We start from the raw sequence: 22,196 nt of genomic DNA, 5'->3' as shown, positions 1-22,196 counted from the left end.
CAGTATAGTCCTCCACGACCATGGAGATTATTCATACTGGCTCCCATTCACTCAAGCCAGTATAGTCCTCCACGACCATGGAGATTATTCATACTGGCTTATCACTCACTCACACATTCACACACTAAGGGAAGGGGGATCCTATCTGTATGTTTTTGGAGTGTGGGAGGAAACCGGAGAACCCGGAGGAAACCCACGCAGACACGGGGAGAACATACACTTAAACTCCTTACAGACGGTGCCCCGGCCAGGATTGAACTCGTGACCAGTGCTTCTGTAAGGCGACAGTGCTACTCACTGCGCCACCGTGCTGCCCAGTTAACTGACTGCCCATATAGTAATCTTGTCTTTTCCAGCTCATGATGTCATCAGTGCAGCTTTCTGATAGGGCTACTTGTTCTATGGAGCAACACTGGGGCTGACAGTACCCCAAAATGCAGCCTTTTCTCCTAGTATCATATTCCCCCTTCCTTTAACTGTATAATAATTGTATTGTATAATTGTGTTGGGTTGGAAACCCCACAGACTGTTCTTCCACTTTGGTTTATTCTTCCGCTTCTTCTTATTATTCTTAGCGCCCCCCATTTTCTAAACGCTACTCCTCCTACAGTTTTAGGGGTACAACACCCAAACTCCCCACACATCTTCGCCCTATAGCGGAGCAGGTTGCTTGTGCTTTTCTAAGCAATCCCGCCCCCCGTCTTTTTGTGGCGCCGCTCAGAACCCCCCAATTTTCCCATTGACTTTGACAGGGAAGATTTTCAAACTGCTGCCATTGTTACAGCTTTGAAGCTACAGCCCCCAAACTTGAATAACAATCATGGGGTCACCCCGAATGAAGCAGCAACATTTGTTTGATGACCCCAAAGTGGGAGGGGCCAACAACAGCCAATCAAATTTTAATCATTGACTTTAATGGGGAAATTGAAACTGCTGCCAATCTTACAGCTTTAAGGCAACACTGCCCAAACTTGAATCACACAGTCATGGGCTCAGCCTGAATGAAAATATGATGATTGCTGGATGCCCAAAAGTGGGCGGAGCTGTGAACAGCCAATCAGATTTTACCTATTGACTTGGCAGAAATCCAACCTACTGCCATTCTCACAGTAATAACACCAGGGTCCCCAAACTTTGCAGGGTTAGGCACCAGGTAACTGTGGTTCAAGGTAATAAAAAGTGGGCGGAGCCACCAACAGCCAATCAGAGTTTACCTATTGACTTTAAATGGGGAAATCCAACCTGCTGCCATTCTCACAGAATTAACACCAGGGTCCCCAAACTTTTCACAGTTGGTCACTAGGGGACTGCAATTTTAGTTTTGAAAAGTGGGTGGAGCCACCAACAACCAATCAGATTTCACCTATTGATTTTTATTGGTTTGTTGCCACGGTTCCCAAACTTTGCATAGTCAGTCACTGGGTGACTACGCATTTAAGGTCTTTTGTATTTTTGTAAGTGGGTGGAGCCACCAACAGCCAATCAGATTTTACCTATTGACTCTAAATGCGGAAATTCAGCCTGCTGCCATTCTCACAGTATTAACACCAGGGTCCCCAAACTTTTCACAGTTGGTCACTAGAGGACTACAGTTTTAGTTTTGAAAAAGTGGGCGGGCCACCAACAGCCAATCAGATTTCACCTATTGAATTTTATTGAACGGCAAATACCCAGTGACAAACTCTGGAAAATTTAACAACCCTGGAATTAATATTTAAATAATGGCATCAGTTTAAATATAAACCAATGAAATCTAATGGGCGGAAATGGATTGGCTTTTGGTGGCTCGTCCCACTTGTTCTAACCCTGAATATGTAGTCACCCAGTGACTGACTGTGCAAAGTTTGGGAACCCTGGCATCAAACCAATAAAAATCAATAGGTAAAATTTGATTGGCTGTTGGTGGCTCCGCCCACTTTTCAAAACAAAAACTGCAGTCCCCTAGTGATCAAGTGTAAAAAGTTTGGGGACCCTGGAGTTATTACTGTGAGAATGGCAGCAGGTTGAATTTCTGCCAAATCAATAGATAAAATCTATTGGGCATCCAGCAATCATTATATTTTCATTCAGGCTGACCCCATGACTGTGTGATTCAAGTTTGGGGAGTGTCGCCTCAAAGCTGTGAGATTGGCAGCAGTTTCAATTTCCCCATTAAAGTCAATGGGTGAAACTTGATTGCCGTCTGTGTTAAAAAAAACAAGACAATACATACATACACACACACACACACACACACACACACACACACAAGCTTCAAAACCAGGATAATAAAAAACATTGTTAAAATCACTTTTATTTAAGACACGTGATTTTAAATTTTATTACAATAATACAGAACAGGGCAGTTAAACAGGGATTTATTGTGCTGGAAAAAGAAAAAACCTTTTCCCTTAAAAGAGTCAAAGTTGGGACAGTTAACACTGAAAATGCCATTACTTTCAACATTGACAGGAGGGAAAAAAATTAACCCATTCAAGCACTTTTTTTTCTATAGGCAACAGTAAAACAGTTTAAAATTGGTTTATTTTTACAAAAATATTACTGTTGAATATTACTGCATGGAGAGTAGACTCTGTTAAGTCCCACTATTATAAGATTCCTTTATTCATTTTTAAAATATGCACGGCTGTGTTAAACTTTATAAGCAATATAAAAAAGTGACAAAACAAACAAAAATAGTCTGAAAAGAAATCTGGTAACTGTAAGTGATGAATGAGTGAGATTCTGCTGTCCATCATGAATTTGCTGGTATTGGTGTAAAAACCCACAGAACAAGTACCGATAGGGGGGGGAACCAACTTGTCCTTTCCTGTACAGCAATTAACTGCGGTTACAATTCTGTAGGGAACAGGTGTTGTGGATTTAAAATACAAAATAACATCTGTCAAAAATTAAATAGTAAGGTTTATGTATAGGGTCGAGATCTGAGTCTTGCTGTAGTGGGATCAGGTTCCAATAATGTTTATGGATTTTTTTTTTTTTTTAAGAAGGGTGACACAAAATGGCTTCCGTTCTTTAGCATTGTCTTTTAATATTTTATTCCAGTGCATTTCCAAAGTCTGTTCTTGTTCCTTTCCATAAAGTGGGGCCATAGGCAGCATCCTCCATGCCTGCTTGATATTTAACATGAGTTTAACGTAAAACCAAAAGTTAACTTCGGTGGGAAAAAAAAAACCAAGAACTGTTGAAATGTTTAGTTTTACAGTAGAAATAGGTGTAACAATGATGGGTTGTCCAGAAAACAGGCTTTGTTTTTCCAGGGTTTTTTTTAGTTATTATAATTTAGCTTCCTTTCAAAGCAGTTGTAGAAATGCAAACTGATAGTTGCAGCTTAGATCTACCAATACTAATCCAAAAAGATGGCATTACTGAATTCCTTGCGGGACACGGGACTGTTCCCAGGCCGAAATCCATCATTACCGAAATAATTTGGTTTGAACAAAAAGAAAAACAGAAATAGTTTCTCGCAGAAGCTCACAGTATACAGGCCTTTTGACAAAGAGTTCCATGGTAGGTACCAAAACTCAGAACATTGGCATTCCAAATCCCTGTAGCACAGCAAAACAACAAAAAAAGAAAAAACATACATTTTGTTAAGAAATATGTAGAAAAAGACTCTACTCAGGCCACATTCTTTTCAAGGCCAGTCATTACTGGGCAAAATTCACTTACAAAAAAAGTGCAGACACACTCAGAAAAGGAAAATCTCAAAATAAACAAAAGTATGTACACAGAATGTAATCTATTATCTAGTTGCTAGGTTCCCACATTCCTGTACAGCTAGGTGAAGAGTTAAACCAAACTGAACTTAATCTATATACTGTATACACTGAATAAGTAAAATATATAAAGCTTGTTCCACTTGTTTAAACTGCTGAAAGATGATAGCTGCTACACTGAAAATCAAGTTCCTCTATAAAGACAGATACATACTGAATCATCTTCAATGATGGCTGCAGAATCGAAGAAATCTGGCCGGAGCTCTGCTCTCTCCCGCCTGTTTCTTGAAGGAGGCTAGAGAAAATAAAACCAAATAAAATTTTACACACTACTTTTCAAAACCCAGTACCTAAATCAGTAAAGGAAACCTATGAACCAATTTATAAGAGGATGGTGGCATTGGGAGGCTGAAATACACCAGAGAAACCCTATGTAATGATGGGGATGCCATTCATATTTGCACAGCAGCTAACAGATAAGTTACATAAAACAGATAAAAATAGTTATGTCAAATATCGCTTGTTCTGTATAAACCTACAGGATGAAAACCTCTCACATAAAATAGACTCTGCTAAGAGACAATAGGGTACTGGGTGACTGGGCGATTAGTAGTGTTTTGTTGCCCGAGCCCTTCCTCATTCCCCAGGAGTGAACAAAACACTAGAAATAGCAAATGACAGAAAATGAAATATGCTCTGGGTCCTGCCAAGGAACAAGCATGGATTATTCTAAAACATAGCTTTTTAGCTTGGGTAAGAATAAGTAAATATACCAGGATAATTAAATGTAATACTTTCACTTCATGGTGTTTCCTGGTCCTTTGCTTGGGGCAATGCTAGGGGATAACATTTTACACATCTATTGCAATAGATTTATATTAGTATATGGGCTCATACTAAAACTCAGTTGAAGGGAAGAATGATACTTACAAGATCAATAACCATTGTGTCCTCAAACTCCTCATTCATGTCTTCTAGCTGCCCTCGTGATGACATCATAACATCTTCAAAAATTGGTTCTGCGTCATCCTCCATTAGACCACGCCTGATAATGCAGACAAAGAACAGTAATACATTTACAGGATACAAAATGTAACAGTTTTAGTCATGAGTGACAGGCTTTCATTTCTACAATTATTTTTTTTTAATCACAAGAGATCTCAGTGGGAATGTGCACTGACAAGTTTGCAAGCAGCAGTCACCTGACAATCCCTTGCCATTGCACTTTCAGTGGCGTAACTTTGATTGTGTGTGCGTCGAGGAAACCCCTACAGAGGAAGCAAATCCGGGCCCCCTGCAGCTATGCGGTCTGCTTCCCCTGTAGCCACGACACTGCTTTCAGCTGTAGCAGAGGAGCAAGTATAGGTGATATGGGGCAAACTCAGTGCTTACTGCGGTATGCAGTATTTCAATGCCAAAGAACAGAACTATGCATACTTACACTGCATGTCGTACACCACTCCTAACTTTCATGTAACTCATAGACGTTCTATCCTTTCGATTTAAATCTTCTAATTTCTGTTGGCCCAACCAGGACATTTGAATCTGAGGGCTGTAGTTAAAAAAAACAAAACAAAAAAAAGAAACAGCAGAGTTCAAAATTTGCACTGAATTTTGTATCAATGTGTCAATTTGTGTCAATATTTGTATGTAACATGTATGTTTAAAGTATACACCCAATTACTATACAGCCCTTTGCAATATGTTGCCGTTGTAGAATGCTAAAAGTCATACATCTGCAGGGTGTCTTATGAAACTCTCAAAGCAAATTCAGAGAGCCAATATGGTTAGTGTAACTTACTTATGCAAAAAGTCTGGTTCTGAGCTGTGTTCTGACTCCTGCTCAGGTATCTGTTCTGGTAACTGACGAGGATTTTCCCTCAGCACAGTTGATGTTAGCTGTGGTGTTGTTAGTGCTCCAGGAGTCTGCATTGTATCGTTCCTGGTCACCCAGGAGTTGTCAATACTTTCCTCTGTTAAAATTATAATAATAAAATTACTTAGAGAAGGAAAGGTAAAAACTAAGTTTTATCAGAAAGGTCTATGTAAATACAGCCATAAGCGCTTACAGAAACGCTGCACTGAGCCCTCTATCAAAAAGAAACACAGGATTTCTTGTCTCCTTTTTTCCTGTGCCAGAGTGCACACTTAGAAGAGAAATACAACTTACAGCTGCCCTCATTATGAAATAAGAACCACAGTGAAAGGAACCGACTGTAACATCCTAAAGCTTTATCTCAAAGCAGCAATCATTACGCTTACCTTCTACACCTCTTTTCTTATGTAGGGGAGGTCGGCCTTTCTTACTTCTTACTGAAGAACCTTTGCTGTTACTTCCTCCACTATTCACAGACAGTCTGTCCTCATCTCCGCCTGTAACCAGTGAGTTTCTGTAGGAGATGAGAGGAAGCCAAACATCTTCCCTCCTCTCCATCATTTGATCTGTGAGGAACTTTTCCAGGTAAGAATGTCTGAAAAAGCAGGACACTATTATATTATACACAAAATGCTAACCACAAAGACCCTGCTTTAATACAATATTTATAATATAGCTTATAGAGGTGAAAAAAAAAAAAAAGAGCCTACCATCTGTATTCTCCTGCACTACTAGGGAAGTAAATTCATTCATTTACTGATAATATAAACATCAGATTAGGGCCTCATGCAATTAGATAAATCAAGCTGCTTTGTAGTGCCCTCTGTTGCTGTGGAATTATTATTGAATATGCCACGAGATTTAGCTCACAAATATTAAAGAAACTTTCTGCAGTTTTACTCACTTGGTTACTGGTCAGTGAAATAATTTAAAAATATTATAAGTGCTAGAAACATTAGCACTTTGTTACTTACACAGTCTTCTTGTCCTGCCGCAGGAGCTTCGAGGAAAACTCACTTAACACCTCCAGGAAGGCTAAGTTCAGAGGGGGGTACTCCTGCCCTTTAGGATTTTGATATTTAAAGGCAAACTCTATTCCATCTCTGAATAAAACAAAAAATATTTTAGCATTGTTGCCATTCAATGCACCCAATTATGAATGAAAGTTAAGCTGAATGTGCAGCTCACTCTGAGAATTAACTAAAGGTATACATTGCTACAAGCAGAGTATATATATATAAAAATGTATTCCTGTACACACACACGCATATATATAATATATAATATAATATATAATATACAGTGTGTGTGTGTGTACAGTAATACATTTTACATGGCTTTTGCACATCTAGGTGAAACATGAGCTGATGTGAATATAGTGATCTCAGATACTTACTTGTGCAAAGTGGCCACTGCCTCTCTTGTTTTAATCTGATCCAAACCAAATGTGAGTGCAAATCTTCGGGCCAGCTCCTTAATGCCACTGACATGTGCAGATGTCCTGTCAAGATTGGGACCTTGCTCTTGGACCAGCTCATTGAATAGCTGTAAAAAAATATTATAGATGTGAATAAGAACTGTTCCCATGTCATTTTATGCATGCAGTATTTCTGATTGGATGGTAAGATCCAATGGAAACAGACCCACAAATGCCTAGCTTACTTATTAAGTGTATTGCTAGAACAGGAAATCTGAATGTTAAAAAACAGACCCTATATGAAATAAAAAAATGAAAATGTATAAAAGTAATTACTATATAATGTAATGCTGCCCTGTACTGGTACAACTGGTGTGTTTTCCTTAGAAAGACTACTATAGTTTATATAAATAAAGCTTCTGTGTAGCCACGGGGGCAGCCATTTACCGGAGCAAAGGCACAGGTTACTTAGCAGATAACAGATAAAACCCCATTATATACTACAAAGCTTATCTGTTATCTGCTATGTAACCTGTGCCTTTTCTCCTTTTTCCCAGCTTCAATGGCTGCCCTTGTGTTGACATAGCAGCTCATTTATATAAACTATATAAACTATAGTAGTGTTTTTGTTGCACACTTACCAGTTTTACCAGCGCAGGGCAACTGTTCATTATATTTTAATTACTTTAAAAGACTCATTTTTTGGTGTTACTGTTCCTTTAAGGAACCCTACTTCACTAAACTCTTAATATTTTCTGCTCTTGGGCAGGTGAAGTAAAAGCTGCATTACCTGACCCATATTTATACTGTATCTGGTGGTTTTCAGCACCTTTAAAATCATATAGTCTGTATTGTCTTATAAGGGCAGGGGCCCACGGGACAATGCCATCCCACCGGCTAGAATTTAATTTGCCGGTGGGATGGCATACGCGTCGCTGCGATGTCCCGCAGTCGCCCAAAGTTTCCTCTGAATAAAACTTCCGGCGACTGTGGGACATCGCAGCGACGCTTATGCCATCCGACCAGCGATTTACATTCTAGGTGGTGGGATGGCATTGCGGAGAGATTAGTCGCACGTGACAACAGAGATTTGTCTAGTTACGGCGCGACTAATCTCCCCGTGTACCCCTGCCCTAAAGAGAACTATCTGGGCAGCCTCAAATTAGATCAGCTTTTGCCAGAAACGTTTGCATTATGGAAACCAAACCTCTATTAAGAGATTAACAATATAAATAGAGGGAGATCTAGCTACAAAGTGCTTACAAACTAATTAACAGATAGTGCAAAGGTTGGGGGTGAAGCCTTTTTTACTAAGCATATAATGACTGCTGAGCAGGGCACTTTTTGGCATACACTTAGGGGCAGATTTATCAAATCATGAGTTCGAATCCCGAATGGGAAAAATTCGGATTGGATACAAAAATTTTTGAAGATCGCAAATATCACAAAAATGCTTACGAAAAAATCGTATTAGTCACAATAATATATTGGCAATCCAAAAGTAAAAAAAAATTTGTACCGAATAAACAGCGGGAAAACCTTTCCGATTTTTTTGGAGCGTTCAGAACTCCGAGCGTTCGTGCATTAGTAAATCTGCCCCTTATTGTGCAAATTGTAACGCACGTCAATATCAAATCACATCCATATTTATATGAATAGCAGTAGTTCTGCATTATTGTCTAACTCCAGCTTTAATTCATACTATATGCCAACACTTTTTGTATTGGCTACTTCTTTCCCATAAAGCTGGCCATACACGCACCGGTAATATCATACGAAACCTCGTTTTGTACGATATTCGGTGCGTGTATGGCAAGTTGGCGAGTCGACCGATATCGCAAGAGGCTGCTGATATCAGTCGATTCCTATTGTTTCTGCCTCCTTATCTGCCATTTCAGACCTAAAAGTTAGTGGCCAATTGAACGATCGTCACGTGTGTGGCCACCTTTATTTGGTCCACAACGGATCTTTATTCGGTCCACAACGGATCTTTATTCGAGCTGTTATCTAGAAATCTCTGAAACAGATTTTTGACATGTGACATGTGTTTCAACAAACAATTTTTCTTTTCTGACTGATAAGCCTTTTCTCTATAATAGTCAGTTACTTGCATCTTAAGTTAATGAAGCAAGCTTAAATTCATACTGATGGCTAAATTATCCTACTTTTTAGTAGCCTTAAGGTACATTGTTCCATATAATGGAAAAAATGCTCATTCTGAAACCCCAGGTCCCAGGTCTCAAATATTGCCGATCAAATATTGCAGATCCTATTATCTGTAATAACAAACTCAGGCATAAAAAAAATTGCGCAGAGACCATACAGAAGGAATAAAAAAAATATGAACAGTATAAACATTACCTGCTGCAAACTAAGAATGAGGGTCTTTGCACATTGTATTTTGTCCATCTGTCTTGTTTTGCTTAGTGTTTCTTTAATAATGTCCCCATAGTCATTGTAATACTGAAACAAAAAAAAAAGCATATTTTATTCATAAAAGTAAAAAAACGTTCACTTAAATATATTACATGCAATACAAATATCACTAACCCACCTGCTGCTTTGAGGTGAAAAATTAGTTCTATGCTCAAAATGCTTGCTATACACTACTCTAGTGAGGAGTATCCAATTCTGTTTGTGCCTCCCCACCTGATGGCTTTGAGGTTTAAAAAGGGATCATTGTTACTGGAAAGGGAAATGTCTACCAGACTGTTCCACTGGCCCTACAACATTGCAAGATAAAGTGGAATGTTCATATGCTTTAGATATTTTTTTACACTGGTTCTTATTACAGGGCATGGCACAGTATAATTTTCCTGAATTCACATATTTCATTAAATAAGGCACAACCCTTATACACTGAATGTGGCTACTTGGGTAGACATCATTTATAAACAGTGCCAATCTACAAATTTTGAAGACACAGCTAGTAAGAGTATATCCAGCAGGAGTATCAAAACGTATGATTCCTTAGTTTTAAAATCTAACATCCTTATCATAGCATGCTTTGTTGTTGTATGGGAATGACTTCTACCTTCATGTAGTGCTTGAAGATATCTGCAGCAGCATGCATATCTACAATATCATAGATGATAAGTTTGCAGAAAGCAGCAAGCAGGTTTCTTCTTTTGTGCAATGCCTCAATTTTATTGGCTTCGTCCTCCTCGTCTCCCTCTAAAAAACAAAAATTAAAAATTGTTGTGTGAAGACAATCAGCTGAAGAATGACACACACAAACAAAGCACAGGAATTATATGTAGCACGTGTAACAGTAATTAATGTTAATTACTTGCAGTTCGACTAGTGGGGCTTAATTATATAGTTGTATTGGCTGCCTACTTTAAAGATGGTAAGGGTATATATAAAGCTGTTAGTTTGTTTTACCATAAAGGCCAACTTCCTTTTAAATATTGCTGCCAATTGCTTCTAAAGTAATCCACAGTATGTGCAGGTAAATAAATAATACAAATGTTTTTATTATACTTTCATATATAAATATGTTATATATCCTTCCTTTTTTTAAGAGAGCAACAGTTGTGGCATTAGATTCTAACTGTCTAGGGCAGTGCTGTCCAACTTCTGTTGTACCAAGGGCCGGAATTTTTCCGACCTACGTGGTGGAGGGCCGATAATGGAAGCCAGTTTTGACCACTCCCCCTTTTGAAACCGCACCTACTTGAAACCACACCCATGTTATCACATGACCATAGCCATATTAATGGTTGTAGTACAGCAAAAACCTGCCATACTCTGCCTTCCCTACCCTACCTGTGTGTGCAATACTCTGCCTTCCCTACCCTGCCTGTGTGTGACATACTCTGCCTGCCCTACCCTGCCTGTGTGTGCCATACTCTGCCTGCCCTACCCTGCCTGTGTGTGCCATACTCTGCCTTCCCTACCCTGCCTGTGTGTGCCATACTCTGCTTGCCCTATGATGCCTGTGTGTATGGCACACACAGGCAGCCTACAGTGACACAATGCTGGCACTGCTCCTACAGTCTGCACTGTATATTAAAAAACTATATATTAAAAAACTTTTTAATTGAAGTAACACCTCAGTATATGTTCTTTTTGTAGTGTGCAGGGATTATTTGTGGGTTTCTACTGCTCCTGAGGTGTGAACAGGGGAACAATGGGGGTGATTACAGCCTGAGCCTGAGGTGTGAACACTGCAGGGGGTGAACAATGCAGAGATTAAAAAGTGTGAACAACACAAGGGATTACATATTTAAACAATACAGCCTGAATCTGAGGTGAGAACCATGCAGGGGGGGGGGCAGTTAATCTCAGTACTGATACCATTTAAAGCTTACACAAGAGTAAGCCATCAAAGCAGCCAGACAGGTGGGTCCAAAAATTGGGTGCACACCAGGATATTTTTTAAAGATTAAAACGTTACTTTTATTTAAACATGCTGTTAAAACAGGCCAACGTTTCGGTCTCCTCCTAAGACCATTATCAAGACCACATACACAGTTAAAATCAGCAAATAAATAGATAAAACCTCTAGACACTCCCCCAAGCCCCACATTCCCATAACAGTCACATGACTGAATAGTTAACCCTGTAGGCTAAAGCATAACAAAGTCATTGTTATGCATAAGGGAGCATGTAGTGCAAGAAATACCAAGTTAAAAAAGTTCATACTTATCTACTGACAAATAATGCAGAAAATGTAACCATAGATGGTACAGGAAAATACAGAAAAGAAAAAAGGAAACAAAGACATTAAATGCTTAACCATAAACTGGCAAATATTGTAGCCAGTGTAGCAAACTCAGCAATACATCTCATTTTTTAAATAAAGTATTTAAGAAACTGGATTAAATATTTGTTGTAAATATTTTTTTTATGCATAATTTACCACTTAACTTAAGCTGTATTATGGTGGACTGCAGTTCTACCTGTCTGCAGTCGCTATGGACAGAAAAATGCCTACATTTTGAAGTTTCAGAAAATTAATCTATTATTGCTTCTAGTATCATTCTATCCTTTGACATGATCACACAAAATGTTTAGCTAAAATGACTAATGTTTATCAAACTGCTCAACCAACTGGATACCTCATAAATAAAGGCATTTGGGTGGGGGAGACATGCCCAACTGATATACATTGTAGGCAAATGTAGGCTTTACATGTCCTTTAAAGACCACAATACCCAAACTGAAAAAATCATCTATTTGGTTGCCGAGTTTACCAAGCCAGGTAACAACATTTTGTATTTCAGTTTGAAAATAGGAAGTATAAAAACAGAAAAAAACAATACAAAGCCCAAGACATACTCTCTTCTTACCCATGCTCTGGTTTTCATCATCCTGGTCAATAAATACATGATCCATGACAAAATTTAGCAGCTCAGATTGCAGTCCCACATCTGGATTAAAAACAAGCAGCACCAGATTCTCTCTGCCTCCTGTTGTTAATTGATGGCTGAATATCATAAGGAGATCACAGAGCAGCATGAAGGCCTGGAACACAAAAATCAATTAGTTCTCATTGATTATTTAATATTTTAACAACTGCAGTGGTAGAAGGTTGTAATAATCTGGAGTATCTAGATAAAGTGTCTTAAACCTATTATTGTGTTGTACTATATCAAGCCTAGCATGCACATAATAGTCATGGGAATGTCAGGAAAAAAAAATACGGTAAAACCTCACCGAGCCACTGCTCTTTAGGACTCTAATCTGTGCTTAAAGCTTCTTTAAGTAATTTGTGGAGCTTTTCTACAATAATAATAAGAAAAGCCACAACTTTACCTGTTCTTTCACAGTTGTAGTTACACTTGAGAGATATTGCTGACACACTGCTAAGAAAGTTTTTACAGTTTTTCGCAATGTCAACATTTCCTCCTGTAAAATAATCAACAGAAACTTTATAAGACTTTAGAACAGCGATCCTCAAAAATTAACAGATCTAATGGGAAAAATAATAAAAATAAGGAATACATTTTACAAAAATGAAAAAAATAAATGTGTTCACATAGCACATAAATTACGTCTACCTGTACCAAAACCTAGACTGAGTTCAATATTCCAGTTCCTCTTAAGTATCACACAATATAGAATCATTTACGAACAATGTTAAAAAGTACTGCAGTACTAAAAAGTAGAACATATTTCATCATTTCATATGCCTAATTAAACAAACAAAAAATTTAAGTGATATGTCATCTTGACATATAATATACAAATCTAACTTAGTACATGGCACTTTGATACAGCTGTATCTTTATCACTTACTTTGGAAGGGTTGCCCTCTGTGATCTTCACCAGCTGCCAGAGAATGGAGTAGTGTGAGCACTGGAGAGCTTGCACAACAATCTGCAGACAAGAAATGAACAGCACCCTGTTCTGTTAACCCTATGGTGTCACAGCACTCTTTTAATCACATTTTAACTGTAGAATTCTCACCTGCTCCATCATTCCTTCATGCTCAATTCCAGCCCTTAATAATCGGTAACAGCTTACAAAAAGTTCCCACTTCGTCAAATCATGAGCACTGCAGAGGGGAAAAAATGGGCATCACTATAAAAAAAGACATTTTTATAGGTCCAATAAAAACTCAACTGTTTGCAAAGATTATAGCTACTTTAACTTTACACTGCTACTTAAAAAAAACAAAAATGTATAAAAATTCAAGCTATATTTATATTCTTGGATTAGTGCGACCCTATCACTGCAAATAATTAAAATAAAAAATCAGTTTTATGCACCTTCCTTTAACAACCTCCTCTGTCAGTCTCTAAAGTTTGCAATGGTTAATGCTGTGTGATTGAATCCATAAGTGACATGTAGCAAATATGCAGTATCTAACAGAGCCTCTCAGGGCCCACCACAGTACCTGACATCCATGGCCCACTCTACAAACCATTATATATTAAATGTTCTAAATGGTATAGGTGTGATATGGCTCACTGAAGTCTTAATGGTAGGGTCTGGAGGCAAAAAGTTACATTTATCAGGAAATCAAGACATGACTGTATCGCACAGCTATAACACCAGAGATCCAAGGGCTGGAAATGCCACTACAGGTATGGCACCCTATTGTAATTCAGAACTTTCTGGATAACTGGTTTCCGAATAAGGGATCCCATACCTGTACAAACATAACAGCTTCGAACATACAGATTGCTGTAGGGTATACTAATATTATAATGTATCTGACAGTGAAGAAAACAAAACATTTTCATCTGCATTTAGTGTTACTTAGCTGTACTGGGGGAAAAAAAGCATTATGGAATGTAATCATACTCACTTGTGAAAGCATGTTAAACGTTTCAATGAGGCCATAACATTGTAAATCTCGTCTTCATCTGCTTCCTCTGCCTAACAGAGAAAGAAACCATAAATTATTATGTTACAGTAATATTATATAAACACATTTTATGACAAAACTGAATTAAAATCAATGAATCATTAAAGCTAGATCCCACAAGGCATTTTAAGGTGCAATGGCAACCCACCAAATTTTTGGGCTGTTTTGCGAATTATTAAACATGGGGAATAAAATACTTTTTTGCAAACTGCTCGTGAAAAAAATGTAATATATGCAGAAAAACACAGTATGCAATGCGTTTTAAGGAACTTCACGTTCCATGTGGCCCCAGTTTAATATAATATATATGTTCTAGAAGTGTTCCTTTATATAAAAGACATGCACAAATACCTCCTGTAGCAGTTCTTCTACAGCATGTGAGAATCGATCAGCAAGCTCATCAATCAGTTGGCTGTGTGCAATTTCGACACGGTTCTGAATTGTGTACTCTTCGCTACATAGAATGCTGTAGGTTTTACTGCAGGCTTCCAACACATCAGACTCTATGTGCTTTTCCACCACAAATCTAATTTGCTTAAGCAGGCTGTCTAGGTGCTGAAAATCATGAACATATGGATCAGAAGATTAAACATATTGATTCATTTAAATGAAACCTCACCTTCTATTGAACCAAAACAATACCTCTAAGAGATTTGGGCCATTTAACACTGAAGTCTTCCATCATTGCTAGATAATCATCATAATAATGTTTACAATGTATTTAATTCAGTTAAATATGTTTTACCTACACACTACTGTACCATCACTCATTTTTTTTTTTTTTGAAGAGAGACTTGGCTTTTTAATTTTAGATCAGCACTTAAAGGGGATCTGCACCCCAAAACTTTTTTTCCCCCTTAACATAATAAAAGAAAAGATAATTCTAAGCATCTTTTCTAAATACATTAATTGACAATGTCTGGTTATTTATACATATAATTTAAAAAAAAAAAAGTATTTCTGGTTAACACTCCTCAAACAATGCATCAGAAGTGATAGATATGGAGTAGAATTTACCAATGAAATTGTATCAACTGTGATACATTCAGTTGTCCAGAACTTTAAAATCATAACTGTAAGGGTTTGGATTTGGTTCGGCTAAACACCTGAGATTCTGCTGAATCTGAATTCAGTGGAATCCCTAACTAAATTCTGGATTTGGAACATCCCTTCGTGTCGCAATTACAAATAACTTAATCCAATAAATAAATATGTAAACCGTGCAATCTAAGATAGTTCTGCGGAGCAGATACATGCAATGTGAAAGCAATTAACTTAATTCATTACCTTTTCCATTCTACCAGTGCTGTACAGCTCTAGATCAAAATACTGAGGGATCTGTAGGAGGTTTGCCACTTTCTCTGCATCAGCGGAATACTAAAAGACATGTAAGACATGTATGATTAGATGTATGGATGATAAGATATAACTGCATTATGTACAAAACAAACAGTGCTACAACTTTCACTAAACCAAAATATGCAAATACTTATCAGACAAACACAGATGTTATACCTTTAAAAAGTTGCATGGACAATGTCTCACATTAGGTTGCACCGAAATGACTGCAATGACTGATCTCCGCCAAAGGAAAGGAGGCCAACATTGCAAAAATCACCCCAGTTTAGTGAGGTTGCCAACAAAACGTATCATTTCCCAATATAACCAGGCTAATACAATTGAATTACAATGTCCAAATCATCTAATTACGTCAGGCACAATAGCCGTTGGACCGAGGACTGCATCAATAAGCCAATGCAGTCCCTGATCAGACGGGATCAAACCTGCTCAATTTTCAACCAGATAACAATCATGGATGCAAACACGTGCAGATAAGATGCCAAAAATCAGTCTAAAAAACTTGAATAGGCAGCTTAAATCTGCCTGTGTATGGCCACCTTTAGAAGAATGATCTCACTTGATTTACTAAAAAATAAATCACAGGCAACAATGACCCCAAAATTGCCCCATGTGACAAAGTAATATATTATCCATGTGCAATATATTTTTTAATGATTTCCCCCTTAAAAAAATGGATATAAGTATTCAGATTCTTTACAACGTAAAGGGGGATATCCTACGTAAAACAGTTTTTTACATAATGAAAACAATGAGATTCTAAGCACCTTACAATACACATTAATTTAAAAAGTTGTTTTAAGGTAATTTGTAATTAGAAGCAATATTTGTTTTATCCTTTTCTGTTCTCAGGTTCTGTCATCTGAAACAATGCCAGTCATCAGTTAACAGAGTTTCTCTAGCAGAATCCTGCATTGAAATTTTTTAGACAGATTTGTTTATATTTAATTTTGAAATTTCACATTGGGCTAGCTATGTTCTTCATTTCCCAGGGTGCCACAGCCATGTGACCTGTGCTCTGATAAACTTCAGTCTCACTTTACTGCTGTGCTACAAGTTGAAGTGATATTCCCCCCTCCCAGAAGCCGATCAGCAGAACAATGGGAAGGGAGCAAGATAGCAGCTCCCAGTAGGTATCAGAACAGCACTCAATAGTAAGAAATTCAAGTCCGGCTTGGGACTCCTCAAGTTACATGGGTTACCTGAAACCAGTTTTAATGCGTAGCACTGGCTCCTTCTGAAAGCTCAGACTCAGGCACAATGCACTGAGATGGCGCCTACACACTAATATTACAGCTAAAAAATACATTTGTTGGTTCAAGAATACAATTTTTAAATGGTAGAGTGAAATTATTTGCGCACCTGGTGTACACACTTGGCAAAGTCCACGTGCGCCTGTTGCCAAGTTGGGGGCACCAATATGGCCACTAATTCTGCACTGGAGTCACTAAATAGCCGCCAATGTGCCATATGGCATGCTGGGGGTTGCTCCAGCCTTACGCAGAGAGTGCCTCTGAAACATCAGGGCCCACATATAGCAGCATGCTTGTAAGCTCTTATTCTTATGAGGGAGTGGACTCAACCAAGATGTTAGTCAGGGAAGCACGCTTATACCTCTTGTCTGAGGCAGAACACAATAACAGGACTCATGTATGTCTGTTTGGAGCACTCCTGGGCTTAATGTCAATATCAACTTGTGCTAATCCTTACATATTAAGGCTCTACCTGACAGTTCAAGACTTTATAGGGGGCAGTTAATATTTGTGGAAGGAGAAGAGAAATTGCTGCCTCCAAGGCTGGACAAACTAAAAAGAACTGAGGATAGAGGAGGAGACACAGCAAGAGAACAAAGGGTTCTTTAGTTTGTTCTGCCTCCAGAGAGGATCAGCTTAACCCCACAAGTCCTGCGTTGACAGGTAGGGCCGTACGGAGAAACAGTATAATTTGGAAATAAAAAGGACACCTTAAAAATCATGACAGAATCCCTCTAATCAGATGACTTCTGCTGTACTGTTTTAGGAGTCAGAAGTAGTAATGCAGAGAATACAACAGATACTGCTTTCAGTTAAAATTATAATTACATAAAACTTTAAAAGCATTGAAAAGGTGGTTTCCCCTTTAACTGGCTTGCCTGTATACAAACAGGACTATAAATAGGAGCTGTGTATATCCCGGTGCTACAATTCAGTCAGATTACAAATACAACAGCAAAAGTTATGCACGCTCCAAAACAACTATATCATCACATCAACATTCTAGAACCTTTATGAACATGTTCTATTATAGAACAACAATAATAAAATTCCATATTTAAAACCTTAGCAAACCACAGTCCTTTGGTAGCACCGATGAGGGGGGAGGCTTGCTAAGATTTTAAAGATTTAACTTTATTATTGTTGATTTCCATGTTGGAACATCTTGATAAAGGTTTCAGTCCTGAACTGAAATGTTGATATGATGTAATAGTTGTTCTAAAATAAACTTAAGAAAAAGAGACAGAGGGAGCATAACTTTTGCTGTTCGAATGTGCTTTGCACATAACTTGAATGTTGATTGAGAAAATAGGTTGAACTTATGAGTGGCCTTCTATATTATTAAACTTTGGTTTATAATTTTATACAATGGAAAAAAATGAAGATGTATGAGGGTTTGACAGGTTTACAGTTTTCTAGCGGCAAGATATGTACCTTAGAAAGCAGTACTGGAAGTGCAACAATGAAATGTTCTGTCAGCTTATTCTTATCGTCTAGTTGAGTTTTTCTTTCTTTAGCAGTTAATACCTGAAATGAGAATGTTTTGGCAAAGAAGGATAGACAAGGACATTACTAAGTGAAGAGGTCATTTGCTGTATAATAATTTGAATGAACTGCAATAAAACGAATTTATAGTGCATCACACAGCCATGCCATATATACATAGTTACATAGTTACATAGGGTTGAAAAAAGACCTGTGTCCATCAAGTTCAACCCATCCAAGTAAACCCAGCACACCTAACCCACACCTACCAATATATACTCACATACATAAACTATAAATACAACCACTAGTACTAACTGTAGATATTAGTATCACAATAGCCTTGGATATTCTGATTGATCAAGAACTCATCCAGGCCCCTCTTAAAGGCATTAACAGAATCTGCCATTACCACATCACTAGGAAGGGCATTCCATAACCTCACTGCCCTCACCGTGAAAAACCACCTACGCTGCTTCAAATGGAAGCTCCGTTCCTCTAATCTAAAGGGGTGACCTCTGGTGCGTTGATTGTTTTTATGGGAAAAAAGAACATCCCCCAACTGCCTATAATCCCCTCTAATGTACTTGTACAGAGTAATCATGTCCCCTCGCAAGCGCCTCTTTTCCAGAGAAAACAACCCCAACCTCGACAGTCTAACCTCATAGTTTAAATCTTCCATCCCCTTAACCAGTTTAGTTGCACGTCTCTGCACTCTCTCCAGCTCATTAATATCCTTCTTAAGGACTGGAGCCCAAAACTGCACTGCATACTCAAGGTGAGGCCTTACCAGGGACCTATAAAGGGGCAAAATTATGTTCTCATCCCTTGAGTCAATGCCCTTTTTTATACAAGACAGCACTTTATTTGCTTTAGTAGCCACAGAATGACACTGCCTGGAATTAGACAACTTGTTATCAACAAAAACCCCTAGATCCTTCTCCATTAAGGATACCCCCAACACACTACCATTCAGTAGATAGTTTGCGTTTATATTATTTCTACCAAAGTGCATAACTTTGCACTTATCAACATTGAACCTCATTTTCCAGTTTGCTGCCCAGTTATCTAATTTTGTCAAATCGCTCTGCAAAGCGGCAGCATCCTGCATGGAACTTATAGTTTTGCATGCCATGTAAAGGCTATGTTCCTAAATAAGTTAGTAGGTATCAGAACCAGAACTAGGAGTAGGCAGCAGAGGCATCTGTATGGGGTGCAAACGTTTATGGATCCAGGGGGATCAAAAAAAGATGTAACAGTAAAAAAAAACCAACTCATGCCTTAAGATTTATTTTACCCTTTTGCCAGTTCCTCTGCCCACAGGAGGGTGTGCTTCTGCAGCCTGTCTGATTGTGCAGACCATAAGCTCAATCAATGCACTCTCTTGACGCTCCGACATCACTTTAAAGGAAAAATAAAAATTTGCAAATCAAAGAAAGAATAAGAGGCAGTAAGTTAAGAGTATGCATTAAAGGAGAAGGAAAGGTACAATTTACTGGGGGTTGCTAAAAGTTAGTGTTTACCTTATATCCCAGGCTGGTGCTCCTGTTAGGCGAACACTGCACCAGCCCGGGGGTAGCTGGGAGAGCAATCCTTTTCCTTATTCTGTCTTTGAGCCGCATGCGCAGTAGAGTGAAAAGACAAACTTTAACAAAAAAGCCGTCTTTTTCACTCTACTGCGCATGCGCGGGCCCCGGAATCCCGAAGATAGACGACAGAAGGAAGAGAATTGCTCAGAGCACCAACCCGGGGTATAAGGTAAGCGATTACAGTCACTGGAGGGGTGTCTAACATATTGGCACCCCCAGTGATTTTACCTTTTCTTCTCCTTTAACACGTTCAACTAAAAGACCACATTCTAGACTGACCTTTCTGTATTACATTATTAGTGGAGAAAGCAGAAATGCGCTCTAAAAAAAAAAAAAGTCTCTAAAAGTCACATGCTCGCTCACTTTTTAATGAAGCCATATTGCAAACTATTTCAGACATCTGTTGGGATGTGAACATCTTTCAATGTATTGATGTGCAAAACACTCTAAAGTTACTCTAATTCTCTTTAAATTTAGTCCAGAGTCTTACCTTCCTCCCCCTGCATAGGCTCCTCAACCAGCAGTTCTGTCATACATTCCCAGTCTTTAAGAAGCTCCTGAGAACTTTCCCACAAACTATCCACTAAGTAAGCAGCATGCTCATGTAACTAGAGGACAAAAATGATCATATTATCTTTACATGGCCACAAAGTTCTATTAAATAGTACCTTTGATATTTGTCATAATTATATATAATAAGTATATATGCAGTTAGACCTGTTTAAAATGACGGGAAATTAGTTTTTGCATCAAAACATTATCATCCACATTAGTGCTATCAACTTGCCATGGTCCAATAATGAGCTATATCCCATGTCATAAGAAGTTCTCTATGGGGCATAATCCATTGCAGAGCCACATTTAGATAAACAAGTGCGTGTGTATATAGGGATATACACACACACAGTGGTTAAGGACAAGTAGTCCACAGCTGTTTTTTGCCAAATCCAATAAAGATCTAAATAATCCAAATCAGATAATCTGAAAAGTGATTCTCTCAATTTAGTTTAGTTACGAGTTTGCAGCTGATGCTTCCTCATTTATGGCAAGAAGCCATACAGCACTGAATGATCAAATACACTGGGGCTGACCACCTGTGGTGTAATAAACCTATGGAGAAATATGAATACCTCCTCCTGTACCCTTTATGAGTATGATTAAGATATGCTATATGTCTGTGATATATATTGAATTTATGACACTCTGCTTAGTAATGTAATTTTCCTTTATTTTTGTTCTTTAATACATTTGTTTATCATGCTTAAAAACCACTGATGTCCAAGTTTTTGGATTAAAGTGTGTGAATTCTTTACTAAACTATTCCTGTGAAGGCCCACCTAAAAAAGTCACGTGTGGCAGTAGTCTACCCAGACAACAGGATTTAGAGTGTTATATAATTTTCATATAAACCAGACAACCAGCACATAATTTATAAGCCAAAGAACAGGGAAAAAAAAGTTATGCAGGATTGGATTAGAGTCTTCCACACCCTGGAGTTTTCACAATTGCAAAAAAGTCTTAAAGGATATTCTTACAAAACAAGAAATGACTCTTTGTACTTGCTTGACTTTCTATCACTAAAGCAGTTAAAGGATTTAATTTACATTTCCAATACAAAAATCAGTAAAAAAAAGGAAAAAAAACAAAAAAAAAAACCCCTCCTGTCTTGTAGTATCTTACCTCACTTTCTAAAAAAAAGAGGACTAACATCTTAACAAGGTTTCCATTTGGACTGCTCCTTCCCCTCCTTTTGGCCAAGGCTTCCTCAGCTTGCGGATCATGTCTACTGAATAACCTGTAAATAAAGTCAAATCAATTACAAATACATACACACTTATACAGGTATAGGACCTGTTATCCAGAATGCTCAGGACCTGGGGTTTTCCAGATAAGAGATCTTTCCATAATTTGGACTCCATACATTAAGGGGCACATTCACTTATCCACGAACGCTCAGAGCGGTTCAATCGTATTTTTTCGGTTTTGCCGCTGTTTACAATCGTTTGGTACGGAATTTCGTGACTTTCGGATCACCAATACGATATTATCGTGACTAATACGATTTTTTTTCGTAAGCATTTTCGTGATATTTGCGATCTTCAGAAATTTTCGTTTCCAATCCAAATATTTCCCCATTCGGGATTCGAACTCGTGTTTTAATAAATCTGCCCCTAAGTGTA

The 22,196-nt window shown here is 38.1% G+C and overlaps 1 protein-coding gene across 3 annotated transcripts in view; it reads right to left on the bottom strand.

Moving 5' to 3' along the window:
* Positions 1–2,969: 2,969 nt before the first annotated feature.
* Positions 2,970–22,196, bottom strand: part of stag1 (stromal antigen 1) — a 96,323-nt gene continuing 77,096 nt past the window's right edge. For 2 of the 3 annotated variants that reach the window (XM_012970115.3, XM_012970116.3), the window contains 21 exons: positions 21,697–21,811; positions 20,507–20,624; positions 19,725–19,828; positions 18,377–18,469; positions 15,618–15,707; positions 14,682–14,885; positions 14,271–14,341; positions 13,427–13,514; positions 13,256–13,336; positions 12,773–12,865; positions 12,307–12,481; positions 10,047–10,186; positions 9,374–9,475; positions 6,992–7,140; positions 6,570–6,698; positions 5,982–6,190; positions 5,521–5,692; positions 5,161–5,271; positions 4,650–4,764; positions 3,934–4,014; positions 2,992–3,548 (listed from right to left, as the gene is read on the bottom strand). In XM_012970115.3, coding sequence (XP_012825569.1) covers positions 3,525–3,548; positions 3,934–4,014; positions 4,650–4,764; positions 5,161–5,271; positions 5,521–5,692; positions 5,982–6,190; positions 6,570–6,698; positions 6,992–7,140; positions 9,374–9,475; positions 10,047–10,186; positions 12,307–12,481; positions 12,773–12,865; positions 13,256–13,336; positions 13,427–13,514; positions 14,271–14,341; positions 14,682–14,885; positions 15,618–15,707; positions 18,377–18,469; positions 19,725–19,828; positions 20,507–20,624; positions 21,697–21,811 — 2,464 coding nt within the window. In that variant the 3' untranslated portion in view covers positions 2,992–3,524. 3 annotated transcript variants of the gene reach the window in all.

The sequence above is a fragment of the Xenopus tropicalis genome, chromosome 5, assembly GCF_000004195.4.
Source record: "Xenopus tropicalis strain Nigerian chromosome 5, UCB_Xtro_10.0, whole genome shotgun sequence".
NCBI lineage: Eukaryota > Metazoa > Chordata > Amphibia > Anura > Pipidae > Xenopus > Xenopus tropicalis.
Note: the sequence above shows the minus strand (reverse complement) of the source record. Positions and strands in the feature narration are given on the sequence as shown.